We start from the raw sequence: 16,674 nt of genomic DNA, 5'->3' as shown, positions 1-16,674 counted from the left end.
CTACAAAATGTGTTTTTTATGTAAAACTTTATCTTTTTGAAACTATAATAATCCCTCCCCCCCCCCCTTAAGTGCCCCTACATTCAGTGGCGTGCGAAGCACTTTGTCTAGGGGGGGGCATTTTGAAGATTTTGTATAATTTTGCCCCCCCCCCCAAATCAAAGTGCCCCGGGGGGGCATTTGATTATATATATACTAATTTTAAATAAGGGCGTTTTAAGGGGTGGGATTATATGATTATGGGCCTTCTAGTTCTTATCACTTCTTCCCCATCCCTATTTCCCATTTATATCCCACATCTCTTCCCCCCCCCCCCCCCCCATCTCTTCCCCCCCATCCCTTCTCCCCACCCTGCAATGACCTAAGGGAAGGGAGCTAGAAAGCATCTTTGAAAAAAAAGTACAGAAGATAATTTAACCTTCCCCCCCCCCCCCCCACCACAAAACATATTTTATGGGTGGAAGGGGATGTTATAAAATCTCAGCAGGAAGGATGAATAACCCCATTAAAAAAAATTTGGGGGGGGGGAGATAAAAACACTCAATTTGGAAATAATTTACCAAAAATTAACCTAATATGTAAAACTGATTTTAAATATTTCTTTGTATAACAACAAGGATGACAACATCTTTAAGTAGCAAAGCACAAAAAAAACATTAATAAGAATACAAACAAGTAGATTTAAAGAGCATCTGTTGAAATAAATATATATTTTAGATAGAAAAAGTCACAAATCCTTTTTCCTGTATGTTGTGTAATGACAGTCAAAGTAAATTACATACTGGATGCTCGAAACAGCGAGAAACTTTATATTTTTTTAATATTACCTATAATCCACAAAAAAAATTTATAGTACCATAAAACCAAAGATATAAAGAACTATGTAAAAAATAAAAAAAAATACTTGTCCTTTCATCTACAGATATAAAAATCTCTTAGAAATATGGAAAACTTTGGGGTATAGTCTCTTTTGTGGCAACGCCTCTTAAGGGGCATTTTGTCGTATTTTCATAGTAGCTTTTAATAGGTTATTCTAGGTTAAGTTAGGTCAGGTGATTTCCCCGCAGGGTTAGGCAATTGGCCCCGCAGGAGCTATAAATAGGTGAAAAGCGACTGTGAAAATACGACGAAATGCACCTTAAGAGGCAATGTCACAAAAGGGACTATACCCAAAATTTAAAAGATACAAAAATAGCCAAAAACGTCCTGAAAAGCAGTCCGAACTCCATGAATTTTTAATAGTTAATTATACTCCATAATGATGGGAATGTTAACATTAAGTTTTAGCCTATCTTTATTTGCAGTTGAAAAAATCACATTTCCCCCTTAGCATAACGTACTAACAGCCATAGTGAATTATAGAGAAGCTAAAAAGTTATATCAACATATCCTACCCTCTTTGAATAAACTCTGTTAATTTTTGATTAAGTGGTGTTTCCAAGGATTTATAAGGGCGGTGCATGAAGCGCACCTAAAAATATTTACTCCCCCTTTGAACTAAAATCAATTAAAGACAACAAGAGTGGCGTATTTTATCAAGTTAGGAATGTAGAGTGTAGTTAGTTTTAAAGGTTTTTAATGAAAATTGCCATAAAAAAAAACATGTCTTTTTGTAAGGGTATGTACACAAAAAAAATGATAAACTTATCCTGAAAATAAAATAACATCATATATAGTTATTCATTTAGACAGACATACAGAAAAAGGCTTAGATAAATATCAACGCTGTTTCTTTTTTATATAAAATAACTTTTTGATTAAATATTTGTTGTTTACACACGTTTTTATAGAAAACAAAAACAAAATATACAATGTGATAAAAAGCAGAAACCACTTGGAAGGGCGCGAAGCGCAAATTTTTTTCTTCAAATATACAGGGAGGGAGGGGTTTTTGAGCTATTTATTACACTAGACCCCTTTATTTCATATAAAATTTTCTTATTTGTTGGCTTAACAACTTTGGGGACTTTAATGGAATTTTGATTGGTTGGTTAATTAAGTCGAGTTTCCATACAATTACATTTCATCCACTAATTGTAATCTATATAAGGGGTAATTTTGTGTATCATCATTGGGGATGTACAAAATTTCTTTGGTAAAAAGTTTATATTATGCAAAATAAAATACTTCCTATTACCTGGTTTGTTATGTTCAGTGAAAAAAGATTATAACCTAATTTCTACACTAATTAAAAAATTTGGTAAGGTTAAATGAGTAGCAACTGTCTGATTGGCGCGAAGCGCTAAAATTTTTTTTTGAGTATTTCTTGATCTTTTTTTTGGAAACTGGGATAGTTTTGCTTTTTGTAGGGTAGGGGGCAAAAAGGGGCATTTTTGTTGACCAGGGGGGGGCAAAATGGGGCATTTTTCAACATTTAGGGGGGGGGGGGGCAGGGGGGGCGTTTTGGTCGCTAGGGGGGGGGAGCGATTGCCCCAAATGCCCCCTTCGTTTCGCACGCCACTGCCTACATTCTCTAAGGGCGAATCTGATGGTTAGAAATAAAGAATACATAATAATGTATCTCTAGTTCTCTTCTCTAGTTAATTGCTTTTGACTTTTATCTAATCTCAACATCGGTATTCTATCACTTCAGCAAAATATATCATATTTTCAATCATCAGAATTATTACTAAAGCGCACAATATCACTTTAAAAAGTTCCTGTAGATATAATACTTATCTATCACTTACTATTATAGACAGCTTTCGGCAGTTATTAAAATGAAAAATTTTAAGATTATAACCAGCTTTGTTAGTCCCGCGGTGGTCGATGGCTTGGGCTAACAAGAGTGATAGTATTTTTTTAATATTCGTGGAAAATTGTATTTAATATGATGAGATACATGATTTGTCAGTATGCCTGAGAACCGGTTAACAGCGGATATTAATCGGAAAAGAAAATTATTACACAATATGGCTTGTCAAAGTTTCTGTAGATATCATAAAAAAGTAAGATTTTAGCTTAAATTCATGTCGATTTTCCTTCAAGTATAACTCTTAGGCTAGCTATAGAAATTTTGTGTCAATCATGGCCTCTTAAGTTGTCTTTATAATATTTTATGACTTTAACAGTTAAAATTATCGGCTGCTATTCAAGATTGGCGTCTGTCAAAGCAACCATGTGTTTTTGTACTTTGCATTTTATGGATATTGTAATTCTTGTTTCTAATCTTATAATACTTAGCATATGACAATATGCGGAAGTCACTGCACATACTTAATATCCAATATACTACATAGTTTTCAATTATTGGGACCATGTTTTGGAGATTATAAGATTTAAACATTGAACTTTTTTTAATTTTTATGTGTTTTTAGCTTTAAAAAATATCCTTTTTGAAATGTGACAATACTTGTTAGTATGGCTAAAAGGTTTTACAAAATTACAACCAACTTTTTTTTTTATATTAGGATTAAAGGGACTAAAAAGTATGATACTACTGCTTCTGTCAGGCGCGTGACATCAATAGCAAGAGTAGAAGAATGCATTGGCCCATAAATAGGCGCGTCTCTATTACCATGTAAACTTAGGTCTTCCAGACAAAATTGGTACAATCAAAGTGTTGGTTGTCTATCGGGCAATGCAATGATAAGACGCGGAGTATGTTTCAAGGTGCGTGGAGAGGTCTAGAACCCGAGGCAACACCAACCCCCCTAGGCGTCATCAAAAAGTTTGATACAACCTAACCACAAACATTTTTGGTGCAAACTGGTAACGAAATCCTTGCACGAAATATCAGAGGCATATCTTTTTCTTAATATAACATTGTTGTTGAGGAATACAGGCGAACAAACGTGTTTGTAAAGAAAAGCGTTGCTCCTAAAACCAATTACTAGAAAAAGAAAGAAATAAACTAATACAATTATGGTTATATACATACATTTTTATCTTTCTTTTAGATTCTAAGCTTTTCTATACGAGTTTAACTTTAAGTTAAAGATTAAACATTGTACTGTAAATCAAACTCCTAGTCCTCAAAATTTTGAGGATGTTTCTTGGATTAAAACTTTGGGGACTTTTAAGAAATAATTTCAAACTACTATTGTTTTAAAGACCAAGTAAAGTAATACATATAAATAATGTATCTAAACTTTGGTCTTCAGGTGTAATATGTTAGTAAATACTAAGTAAGTACTGCAGTGTCAGCGATAGGGTCCAATCAAATATATTCTTCTGTGCGTTAAAAATCTTACTATTCCTTTATTTGCTTTACTAGCGGTTGCGCCCCTAGAAGCCTATAGGTGGAACTTGAGGTTATGGGGGTTGAATTCGACCAACCATACCTTTTTTAGTTTCAAAAAGAAAAAGTACAGCCCCCTGCCATATTTCTTATAAAGGAGGGTAAACCCTGCTCCAAAATAGTTTCAAACCTTCATAGGACCTATGAAAAGCCACATTGTAAAGGAGAACCATACCTATCGGTTCAGCGGTTAGCGAAATCATTTGGTATAGACTTACTTTTATATGAAGATAATTATTTAATTTACTGACTTAAATCAAGAATCTTTAATTCTTTACCTCATCACTGTCACTCTACGTTTTAGCGTTAAATAATAGATGTACAGTGTTCACTACCAATTATCATTAGCAAAACAACCCCTCTGTAGATTAAACATACTGTAGGAAGCGTTTGTAAAACTCAATTAAAATTTAATAAAGTCCAAAGTTTTACAGATAATGAATGGGATATCATATTTCCTGGCGTGTTGTGAATTTTGAGAACATACATTATTTCTAAAATTGCATGATAAAACTAATGAATCTTTGTCCCTTTCTGTGTGTGTGCAATACAAACCAATTGATATCCTATATAGATAACACATACCTACGCAATAGTAACACATAAAATTAAAAACCTGCACACGCCTCTCTGAATTAAAACCAAGAAAAAGTTCACCAAGACTAAGTATGTGGGGTGTTCCCTAAGGTGGGCTCTGATACCCTCCCCTTAAAAAAAGATACAGACATTTTCATGACCTTCACTGCAAAGAACTATTCACAACATGATAGACAATCATCCAGTTACTTTTAAATAAGAATAATAGCTGAATTAAAAGAAAATTGATTAAATTTATTGAAAAAAATGCTTTCACTTAGGAAACAAATAACGAAGAAATCATAAACAACATAAGTTAATAACAATTACAAATTAATAATAGTTATTTATCGCATCCTATTATAGACAGCTTTCTGCTGATATCAAAACTGGTTTAAATTTTATGATTTTTATTTTAATATTCGTGGAAAATTGTTTTTAATACAATGCTATACACGATTTTTCAGTTTCATATGGATGAGAACCGTTTTTAATACACGGATATTAAACGGTTTTAAACAAAACAAAAATATTCTACGGTTTTTTATTTCAAAATAATGTTTAACATTTAAATATACATGTTCATAACTTATTACATGTAAAGATTTGTTTTTACAGAACCTTTCTTGTTACCAAGTTAGTTAATTTAATTTTGCTGACCAACTTTACTATGCCCAGGGATATAGGGAAAAGACAATAATTCACTAATTTTAGATTATTACTCTTACCAAATTTATCTATAATAATGGATATATTATTACTTTGATCAAACACTAGATTTTCATGGTCTCTTATAAAGTCAGTGAAACACGCAGTGTGCTAAAATAACGATTTCTCCCTTTCGTCCCCTTCACCTCATCCCCTCCTACTGGATGAACAACTGGCTAATTATAGACAAATTTTAGATCCTTTGTCCTATCCCTATACCCCTGACAACATGCATGAAAAAGTTTTGTTTGTGTCAAACATTAGAAAGGTTTCCACAGAGATTCAAGGGAAAGTGCATCGGAAGAAAATAATATTTTATGTTAAGTTTTTGCCAGTCAAGGTTAATTGGTTCCAGGACGAACGCAGAAGTGACAAACGTCAGAGTGGACAAACACAGGAAACTAAAATATTAAGTAAAGTTGATCAAGTATTTCTATACAGTTGAAGATATGAATATGCCCCCCGCAGGTTTTAGGCATTTAAAAAAACAGAAAATGGTTTAAAATAGGCTAGGTTAAGTGTTTACTCCGACGTTTGCCACTCTTGCGTTTGTCCTAGGATCATAATTCTAATAAACCTTAAATTTGGGGGGGAAATGATATTGACTTTAATTAGTATTTTTATCACATCGTATCAAAAATAGTTTTCCGCGAATAGTAAAATGAAAAATTATAGGATTAATTCCAGTTTTTTCCTAACAGAAGACTAAAAATTTAAAACTTTGGTTTAAAACTTGATCAAGACCTGAACTCTGAATATTAGATGAAAAGTTTTGGCAAAATTGTTTTCCAATTCCCAATACTGATATGTATGCAGCAAAGGGGGAATATATTAAATATTCAGCAGGGCTCGGCAGTCAAGCATTCTTTACACACTGAGGAACGATCTGTAGCTGGAGAAAATAATTTTTAATTTATATATGATAATACACTATACAGTCGCTATCTGATTTCTTTGCAGCTGCAATTAATTCAACAATCCGCAGACGGGCCACACTAAAGATAGCGTCTGCCGAGCCATGCTTTTCAGTTTAGATATCTAGATAGATAAATACAAGCTGAACATTGAACAACTATCTTATCCTGATATCTAATTAATTCAATTTTTCTGTTTTCATTCTATTTATAAACAATATGAGGCTTTTATGGAGTTTATCATGAAAGTTCCTGTTTTGAAATAAATTTTCTATCCCTAACCCCTTGAGGAGACCTATACCGATGGGGCTACCAAATAGTAATGTAATAAAACAATCGTTAGAAAAATTACCCACCCCCTTTTTATCAACTTACTTAAAAAGGAGGTTTTTTTTTGCTTTACATGACACTGATGCAAAACATAAGACTGCTTTTTATGAGCCAAAACAAAATGAAAATAATCTATACCTAAATTATTTTTTAAAGGAAATTTTAACATTATTTAAAAACTGAGAATATTTTCTTAACTTGATATAATCCACTAGATAATAACTCGAACTCCTTTTTAGTCCATCTTTAAAGTCAGGAAAAAATGAGAGAAATAAATATTGTATGAGTATTTGTAGATTTCCAATCAAGCATAAGGAGATTGAGTGATTAAAAACTTACATAAACATGGATCAAGTTACTTTTCCAGTTTTTTTCACGAGTTTCCAAAACAGCGGCTTCAAAAAACATTTATGAATATAAAACATTAAATTAAGTTTAACAATGTTAATTAGTTTTAATCAAATTAACTAAGCCAAAGTAAGACGTAATACTATACATAGGTTCCATCGGGATTCCTCCCACACGGGATTCCTCCCACTGAATTCCTCCCACTGAATTCCTCCCACGGGATTCCTCCCAAACGGGATACCTCCCACACGGGATTCCTCCCACACGGGATCCCTCCCACAGGATTCCTCCCACACGGGATCCCTCCCACGGGATTCCTCCCAAACGGGATACCTCCCACGGTATTCCTCCCACACGGGATCCCTCCCACGGAATTCCTCCCAAACGGGATACCTCCCACGGTATTCCTCCCACACGGGATCCCTCCCACGGAATTCCTCCCACACGGGATACCTCCCACGGAATTCCTCCCACACGGGATACCTCCCACGGAATTCCTCCCACATGGGATCCCTCCCACGGAATTCCTCCCACACGGGATACCTCCCACGGTATTCCTCCCACACGGGATCCCTCCCATGGAATTCCTCCCACACGGGATACCTCCCACGGGATTCCTCCCACACGGGATACCTCCCACGGGATTCCTCCCAAACAGGATACCTCCCACGGTATTCCTCTCACACGGGATCCCTCCCACGGTATTCCTCCAACACGGGACTCCTTCTATAAATGTTTCAATTTTTTCCCATTTTCAATTTTTCAGGGTAGGGTGACCTTCCACATCCCCGTAAAAAAAAAATTTTCAAATTTTTTTTTTATTTTCAAATTTTTGGGGTTGAGGTGACCTCCCACACCTCCTTAAAAATTTTTTTTCAAATTTTTTTTTTTTTCATTTTAAGATTTTGAGGAGTGAGATGACCTTCCACACCCCCCTAAAAAAAAAAAAAATTTCAAATTTTTTTTTTTTTTCCATTTTCAATTTTGTTGAGGGTGGGGTAGCCTCCCACACCCCCAAACAAAATTTTATTTAAATTTTTTTTTCTTTTCATTTTTAAATTTTCGGGGTTGGGGTGACCTTCCACACCCCCCTAAAAATTTCTTTTTCTTTTTTTTTCAAATTTATATTTTTTTTTATTTTCGGGGTAAGGTGACCTTCCACACCCCCCTAAAAATCATTTTTTCAAATTTTCTTTCTTTTCTGGATTTAAAATTTTTAGGGGTGGGGTGACCTCCAAAACCCCCTAAACTTTTTTTTTCAAATAATAAAAAAAATTTTAAATGGCAAAAAATATAAAATTGAAAAATTTTTCAGGGGAATGTGGGAGGTTACCCCATCCCCCTGAAAAGTTTAAAATTTAAAATGGAGGAAAAAAAAATTTTTAGGGGGATGTGGAAGGTCAGCCCACCCCCGAAAATTTTAAAATGAAAAAAAAATTTGAAAAAAATTTTTTTTATAGGGGTGTAGAAGGTCACATATTTTCATTCATAGTTTGTCCTCCATTCATTCAAATTTTAAGTACTCATGTTTTTATCCCACCTTTTTAAGATTATGGGGGGGGAGGGTTGGGTTGCAATTTACTTTTTTAGTGATTGGTAGAAGAAAAACAAAAACTACATTGTTCATCAGGGGTACAAGGAGACATAAACAGACAGTAAAATTTAGAGTTAAACATTATAACAGATAATTTTAAAAACAGTATTATGTTTAATTTCAAATTCTAAGAAGGTTTTGTTTTATAAAATTTTCTGTAAAACTAAAATTAGATGGACTTTAAAGACTGCTGTTGTTTTCTCAGTAAGTTAAAATAAATAATTGTTATTTCTTCAAATCTTAGAAGAAGAAGAAAACATGCAAGGTGGAGATGCTCAATTTTCAGAGAGAGGAGGTGAAGTCCGAGTGGAAGGTGGATTCCAATATGTGTTGAGGAAAGATAGAATAGGAAGAAATGGTGAGAGGACATGGAGGTGCCGCATGCAGAGGCAACATAGATGCTCTGCATCTATCAAAACAAAAAATGGCATACTTCAGGGAAATGAGGCACCTGTACACTAAGAGATATAAGTTTTCCGGAATTGTAATGTAGGGAGTAGATTTGAAATCTGCATCAAATTTTAAGGATTTTTTATAAAATTCGTTTTTTGTATAATTCTTTATCTAAAAGCGGAAATACAAATTAAGTTAATTAATTTTGGCATCCGTGATTGGTGGATTTAAAAAATCTGCGCTCTGATTGGATGTCGTACATCATTCAACCAATTAGAGCGCAGGTAGTTTAAAATCCACCTATCCTATTGGTCAAAATTAATTAACTTAAAATGTATTTCCGCTTTTAGATAAAGAATTTTACAAAAAACGAATTTTATAAAAAATCCTTAAAATTTGATGCAGATTTCAAATCTACTCCCTACATTAAAATTCCGGAAAACTTATATCTCTTACTGTACACTCACACACTGGAGATCCAGTGAAAAATGATGTGTTGAGAGTGCAGTCCCTCATGAGGACAACGGCCTCTTCAACTCTTGACACAACAAGATCTTTCTTGCAGATTGCCTTGCAGGTCTAAGTCAAGATACACTGCAAAGGCTACCTAAGCGCCCATCTTTAGATGACAACATCAGGGCTAAGAGAAGAGTGGGCAATCCTGTAGAGCCAAATCCTCAGAATTTAAGCTTTGAAATTCCTGAGAAATACAGGAATGTTCTTCTTCATGACACAGGTATTGCAGATCCTAACCGCATTTTAATGTTAGGCTCCAGGGAGCTTTTACATGTACTGGATGATGAGAATGTGTGGTTGGGTGATGGCACCTTTGCTGTTGTGCCATCAGTTTTCTACCAGCTTTACACAATTCATGCTAAGGTAGGCAACAACTATCCTCCAATTGTGTATTTTCTTTTGCCCAACAAAGAACAAAATACATACATCAGGATGCTAGATGCCCTAAAGGAACTTCTGCCTGATTCTGTTCCACAAATTATGTTGCTTGACTTTGAAAATGCTGCTCAAAATGCATTCAGACTGGCGTACCCAAATGCTTCAGTAAAAGGATGCCTTTTCCACCTTAGTCAGTCTGTAATAAGAAAAGTTGGAGAACTAGGTCTAAAGAGCCAATTTGAAAGCAATCCAGAGTTCAACATGGCAGTCAAATCCTTAATGGCATTATCATTTGTTCCATTAGATGATGTGTTACCAAGATTTCATGAACTAGCTGATTTATTTCCAGATATAGAGAGAGTCAATGAGCTAATTGCCTACTTTGAGGTAACTTACATCCAGGGTAGAGATAGAGGTGAAGGCCTAGCAAGAAATCCTCCTAGGTATCCCCCTCAAGTTTGGAACCATTTTACAGATCCAGCTGATAATGTTCCCAGAACCACTAATGCTGTAGAAGGATACCACAATGGATTAAATTCACTCTTTCTCTCTAAACATCCCAGTGTGTGGAAACTCTTAGATGGGCTTATAAAAGACATTGCACTCCAACATAAGGTTTATGCTGACAATCAGGCTGTCAACAATCCTGCAGTTAGAAAGAAATACTTATTGTTGGCCCAAAGACTTGCTGCCAAAGTTAATACTTATGCAGCAAGCCCAAATAAGTTGATCTATCTCAGAGCAGTAGCTAACATTTTTAGCTCTGTCTGATCCTATGAGGAAACAATTTTTTATAAAAATAAAATAAAAAAAAAATATAAAAAATAAAAAAAATAAAAAGATTAAAAAAAAAAGAAAAGCAAAAAAAATTTTTTTAAATTAAAAACATCAAAAATGGCTTGCTATTATACTTGACCTCCTCGTGGTGCAAGCTGGATAAGACAGACAAAGTATAAAATCAAATGAAACTTTTTCAGACATATAGTCAAAATAAAAAACCTATATTTTTAAAATCTTTAGAGGACAATTTATATAAAAAGTTTGGAAAAAGAATTTTAAAAATAAAATCTTGGTTTTCTTTTAAATAAATAACTGAAAAAAAGGGAAAATGTTTTTTTGTAAAATGAACCCATGTGGGAGGAATACAGTAGGAGGGATCCCGTGTGGGAGGAATCCCGTGGGAGGGATCCTGTGTGGGAGAAATCCTGTTTGGGAGGAATCCTGTGTGGGAGGGATACCATAGGAGTTATGTGACCTTCCACCCCCCCCTAAAAAAAAAATTTTTCAAATTTTTTTTCTTCCTTCATTTTCAAATTTTAAACTTTAAAAAATTTTTAGGGGGTTGTTGGAGGTCACCCCACCCCAAAAAATTTTAAATCCAGAAAAGAAATAAAAATTTAAAAAATTTTTTTTTAGGGGGGGTGGAAGGTCACCTTACCCCCGAAAAAGTGTGAGAGGTCACCCCAACCCCAAAAATTTAAAAATGAAAGAAAAAAAAATTTATGGAGGTGAGGGAGCTCACCCCAACCCCAAAAATTTAAAAATAAAAAAAAAAATTGAATGAAAATTTTTTTGGGGGTGTGGGAGGTCACCCCACCCTCAACAAAATTGAAAATGGAAAAAAAAAATTTGAAAAAAAATTTTTTTTACGGGGGTGTTGAAGGACACCCCACCCTGAAAAATTGAAAATTAGAAAAAAATTGAAACATTGTTAGGAGGAGTCCCGTGTGGGAGGAATACCATGGGAGGGAACCCGTGTGGGAGGAATACCGTGGGAGGTATTCTGTTTGGGAGGAATCCCGTGGGAGGGATCCCGTGTGGGAGGAATTCCGTGGGAGGTATCCCGTGTGGGAGGAATCCCGTGGGAGGTATCCCGTGTGGGAGGAATCCCATGGGAGGTATCCCGTGTGGGAGGAATTCCGTGGGAGGGATCCGGGATCCCGTGTGGGAGGAATACCGTGGGAGGTATCCCGTTTGGGAGGAATCCCATGGGAGGGGTCCCGTGTCGGAGGAATACCGTTGGAGGTATCCCGTTTGGGAGGAATCCCGTGGGAGGGATCCCGTGTGGGAGGAATTCCGTGGGAGGGATCCCGTGTGGGAGGAATACCGTGGGAGGTATCCCGTTTGGGAGGAATCCCGTGGGAGGGATCCCGTGTGGGTGGAATACCGTGGGAGGTATCCCGTTTGGGAGGAATCCCATGGGAGGGATCCCGTTTGGGAGGAATACAGTGGGAGGTATCCCGTTTGGGAGGAATCCCGTGGGAGGGATCCCGGTTGGGAGGAATCCCGTGTGGGAGGAGTCCCGTGTGGGAGGAATACCGTGGGAGGGATCCCGTTGGGAGGAATCCAGTGGGAGGAATCTCGTGGGGAGGAATCCCGTGACTACCCTATACATAATTTTAAGATGTAGATCGTTGTTTGAATAGACTTTTATGAGTTAGTTATCACATTTCAGAGAAATAGAAGTAAAGTGAATGATAAAAATTCTTTTAAATGAGTTATATGGTATTTTCTTTGTTCTTGGTTATTTTCAGCACTTTGATCTTTTCTTTTTGCCCCATGTGCTTCTGGTTTGGTGTCATGTGTTCAAGGATGACCTCGCCTAGCCGTCGAAACATTTTTTTTACAAGGAATAAAATTATAAATACACTAAGATGAGAATTTAGTTACAACCAATATGATTATATAAAATTATTATGTATATAAAACTGAGTGAGGTAGTTAGTATGTCAGAAAGAATTCCAAAATTCTGGGGAAAATACAATTGAATACAATGTTCTCCCATAAAGTATTATGTGTGAAAGTGTGCGTTCGATAAGTGGTAAATTAAATAAGGATGCTGTCTAAAATGGTGCAAAAAACGGGGATAAATTTCAAATTGTTTTGGCGTGTGACGTCATACCCCCATCTCTTTTCTAGGGGGTTTCTTTCCTCCTTCCCTTTTCTTTCCCCTCACTTGTGACGTAAATAAACAGCCCCGTCAAATCAATTTGAAATTTGTCCCCATTTTTTGCACCATTTTAGACAGCATCATACTCTTTGGTAAGGGATATCCTCACAAAATATAAATTTTTGGATCATGGAAAGAAAACGAAGTAGCAGGTTAGTCGTATTTTCACAGAACCTGGCTTTTGATAGGTTATTTTAGGTTAGGTCAATGTTAATGATTGCCCAGTATGGTTAGAGCCCCCCGCAGGGGCTAGAAATAGGAGAAAAGCTACTGTGAAAATACGACGAAACCCTCTACTTCGTTTTCTTTCCATGATCCAAGTTTTTTAATAAAATGTTCCAAGTTTATAAGGGTGCATTTTTTCCTTAAAAAACCTTTGAAAATAAACATGAGCTCATTCATCGGAATGGAAACTCTGTCACTGAATATTTTCATCAGAGTTGAGAAGGTCTTGTGACGGCTCATCTGAAATTTCTAAAAAATCGATAAATACAATAGCATAAATCAATTCTAAAACTAAAACTTAAAATAAACCCAAGACCTAAAAATGAGAACTCGTATAGGAGAGATCTTGATGGACAAACAAAAATCCTTTTTTTACCTTCATATGATTGGATTAAAAAGAGAAGATAGGCAAGTAATTATCCTGAATGATAGCGCACATAGAAAGTTTATTTTTTTTCAAAAACTTAATATAAAAAAAACGAAATACTATAAAACAACAGATTTAAGCCTATTTCTGGACTTTTTCCGCATCTAAACATTTAAATAAGAATGTTATATCTACCTTAGCCATAATTGCATTTTTATTTCCAGTCAAGTGTAATATCAGTACAACATCATTTTGTTTTGATTTCATTTCAGGATTTTGAGCATTCGCTTCATTCATCTCTTCTTTCTCTGCAATATTGGTGTCTACAACAGCAGGACTGTCAGCACTATCGATAAGTTCCTTCAGATGACTAGTATCTTTAGTATCATTGAAAATCTTTGCTTTCTTTGCTGGAGAACGACTTTCATCTGACATGTTTTCATCATAGGACATAAAACTTTCATCCTCAGTGTCTTCATCTTTTTCTCTCATCTCATCGTCCAATGAACCCTCTAATTCAAAAAGATCATCATTGTAAGGGATTTCTTTAATTGTTGCTAAAATATCTGAAAATTTGACACTTTTGGTCTTTTCTGACTTGGTTGTTGTATCTTGTGGTGTATCAGTGATCTTGGTGAAGTCGGTATTTTCTCCTGTGTCATCTTTATCATCATTGCCAATGTCTTCGTCCTTACAAATTACATTAGAATTAGCATAAATATACAAAGACAAAGATGACTTCCTTTATTCTGCGAGTTAATCAGGAAACGCAAGGGATACGACAAGGGCCAATAAATTGATGTACATACCCAATGATGATACATAAAATTACCTCTTCTGTAGATTGCAAATAAGTGGTTGAAACTCAACTTAATGAACCAACTAATCAAAATTAAATAAAAATCCCCAAAGCTGTTATTCCAACGAATAAGAAAACGTTATCATAAAACTTTGAGGAATAACCCATTGCACCTCCCCCCCCCTTTCCTGACAATAACATTAATTTGACAACGGGGAATTCAATTTATGCATAATCCAAACCTCTAAATTCTTTAAATTATTTAGATTGCGTTCTTAAACATTTACCTTTTTTAATTGCTTTTGAATTCTTTGATTTAATTCTTTAATCTTTGCAGATTGTTCAAACTCACTAAAGGAAGGAACCACATTATTGTCCTGACTCTCTCCCTGTCATCATCACTCTTATTCTCGTGGACAGTTTCTTCGTAGTCTAGTAGTGTGTCGTCCAAGTCTTTATCTGGTTTTTGTGAAGAGATATTATAAGACAAGAATTAAACGCTTAAAGCACGACTTAATGATGTTGAACATGTAAACTTGTAATGACTGCTTTCGCCACTTTAATTATATAAATCCCTCTTTACAAAATCCTGTGCATGCCACTGGCCGTACTTATATTTGTAAATGTTGAGTCAAAATGTTTTTAATTATCTGTCAAATGTTTTGTTAAGTTCAAACGTATACTAAACATGATTTAGAGCACATAACCTAAATTAAATAATACTTTTAAATTTATTTATACATATGTTCTATTTTAAAATTAAAACCCCAAAATTAAATAACAGGATGTCTGTGTGTCATTAACGTAGAATCAACCGATTTGGTTCTCCTCTGAATTTACAGTGTTGCTTTGTTCAGGTCATGGTAATGTTAATATTTTAGGGGAGGATACCTCCACCCTCCTAATAAAAATTGCCCCTGGAAAGATAAATTCTACCCCCCCCCCAAAAAAAAGAAAAAAATTTACTTTTAATCTGAATATGAAAATGGGTTATCAACCCCCCCACCCCCCTTTCTCTTAAATGCTCTATTTTCTTTTGAGGGCGTGACCGCTAGTACCTTATAAAGAACTTAAAACTATAGGTAAAATAATAAATACTCTCAACACTCCTTGTTTTCCTTCATTGTTCCGAGAATCCTGATCGGCAACAGAAGAGGGATGTTCAAGTATTTTAATTCTGGCGGCAAAGCTCCTATTCTCTTCCGTTAGTTCCCTGATTCCATAGGGATAAAGAATAAGTGACTGAAAACTCTTTCCAGTATGACTTCGAAATCGATTAATATCCGCTAGATTAGAACCGGTTCTCAGTCATATTGAAAAATCATGTATAGCATTGTATTACACAAAATATACCACGAATTTGAAAAAAGAATTCACAAGATCAATACCAATTTAATTTTTTTTATTTCATTATCCACGAATAGCTCGCCCCCTTCTCCTCAATTTCTTTTATAAGCTCCTCTTTAGAAAGATCACCATGTTCAATCGGAGTAACAGTTCTTGCCTGTTTAGAGAAACAAATGTTGGTAATGGCTGTTATGTATTATCCTAAAAAATACTTTAAGTTGAAAGCAAAAGTTCCCTTTAAAACGATGGACTATTAGTATTGCTTCATTGAGAGCTTTAGTAAAACCGCACATTTATTATTCTAATTAAACCTAATTTCAACTTAACCATCAGTCGGGCCCCCTTCCGGACCCTAATAGGACAGGGGGCCGGTGGGCGTTGAAATCAGACCTCCATCCCCCCCCCCCCCCTGCTAAATCAATACATATTAGAACTAAGGGGCTAAAAAAATATGTCTGGTAAGAAATTTCGACTATGAGTCAGTCAAATTTTGCTTTCTTGATCCTTTTTTTTAAATCCTTTTATAATTTAGAAACAGTTGCAAATTTCTTATTTTTCCAGCAAAAAAATTGTGATGGACACACAGACAGACTAACCTTTTGGAGACAATTGTTTTGGATGTCTCAAGGACCATACAATTGACAAAATAGCACTAAAAAATTTGAAAGCAAAAATATGTTTCAAAAAGTTGAGTCCTGCGTAATTAATGACAGATTTGCCCTAAAAATAGCCAAAAAACGGCTGAGCTGTTAGCCGTTACTTTTTGTTAAATTTTGGGAAAATAGACATACCAAGGATCACTCATGTCAAGTTTCGTAACGAAATTCAGATTTAAATTGCCATTTAATCATTGATTACGAGATGGTTTCAAGTTACGCAAGTTGACAAGTAATTGTTGTTCCTTTAAATCCTGAACTTCTTGTTCAAGATTATTGATTCTTCCTCCCATTTCTTCTAACATCGTCTTAATTTGTGACGGAAATGGCATT

The 16,674-nt window shown here is 35.2% G+C and overlaps 1 protein-coding gene across 1 annotated transcript; it reads right to left on the bottom strand.

Moving 5' to 3' along the window:
• Nucleotides 1–12,267: 12,267 nt before the first annotated feature.
• LOC145312390 (uncharacterized) lies at nt 12,268–16,646 on the bottom strand. The gene is made up of 5 exons (XM_080151628.1): nt 16,572–16,646; nt 14,626–14,727; nt 13,735–14,229; nt 13,322–13,421; nt 12,268–12,599 (listed from the first exon to the last, which is right to left on the bottom strand). Exons 1-5 carry the CDS (start codon nt 16,644–16,646, stop codon nt 12,496–12,498), a joined length of 876 nt encoding a protein of 291 aa, XP_080007754.1. The 3' UTR covers nt 12,268–12,495.
• Between the last annotated feature and the right edge of the window lie 28 nt (nt 16,647–16,674).

The sequence above is a fragment of the Acartia tonsa genome, chromosome 2 (genome assembly GCF_053477335.1).
Source record: "Acartia tonsa isolate MP-2025a chromosome 2, ASM5347733v1, whole genome shotgun sequence".
Classification (NCBI taxonomy): Eukaryota; Metazoa; Arthropoda; class Copepoda; order Calanoida; family Acartiidae; genus Acartia; species Acartia tonsa.
The sequence above is the reverse complement of the archived record's forward strand: the minus strand, read 5'-3'. Positions and strand labels throughout refer to the sequence as shown.

What these genes read in the sequence shown, in the direction of transcription:
- LOC145312390 (XM_080151628.1), bottom strand. Translation starts at nt 16,646, where the DNA reads ATGTTAGAAGAAATGGGAGGAAGAATCAATAATCTTGAACAAGAAGTT. An exon ending in TTCAAAAGCAATTAAAAAAG is followed by an intron (nt 14,230 to 14,625) that starts GTAAATGTTTAA and finishes GTAATTTGTAAG; the next exon opens with GACGAAGACATTGGCAATGA. An exon ending in AAAATGCAATTATGGCTAAG is followed by an intron (nt 13,422 to 13,734) that starts GTAGATATAACA and finishes TCGATTTTTTAG; the next exon opens with AAATTTCAGATGAGCCGTCA.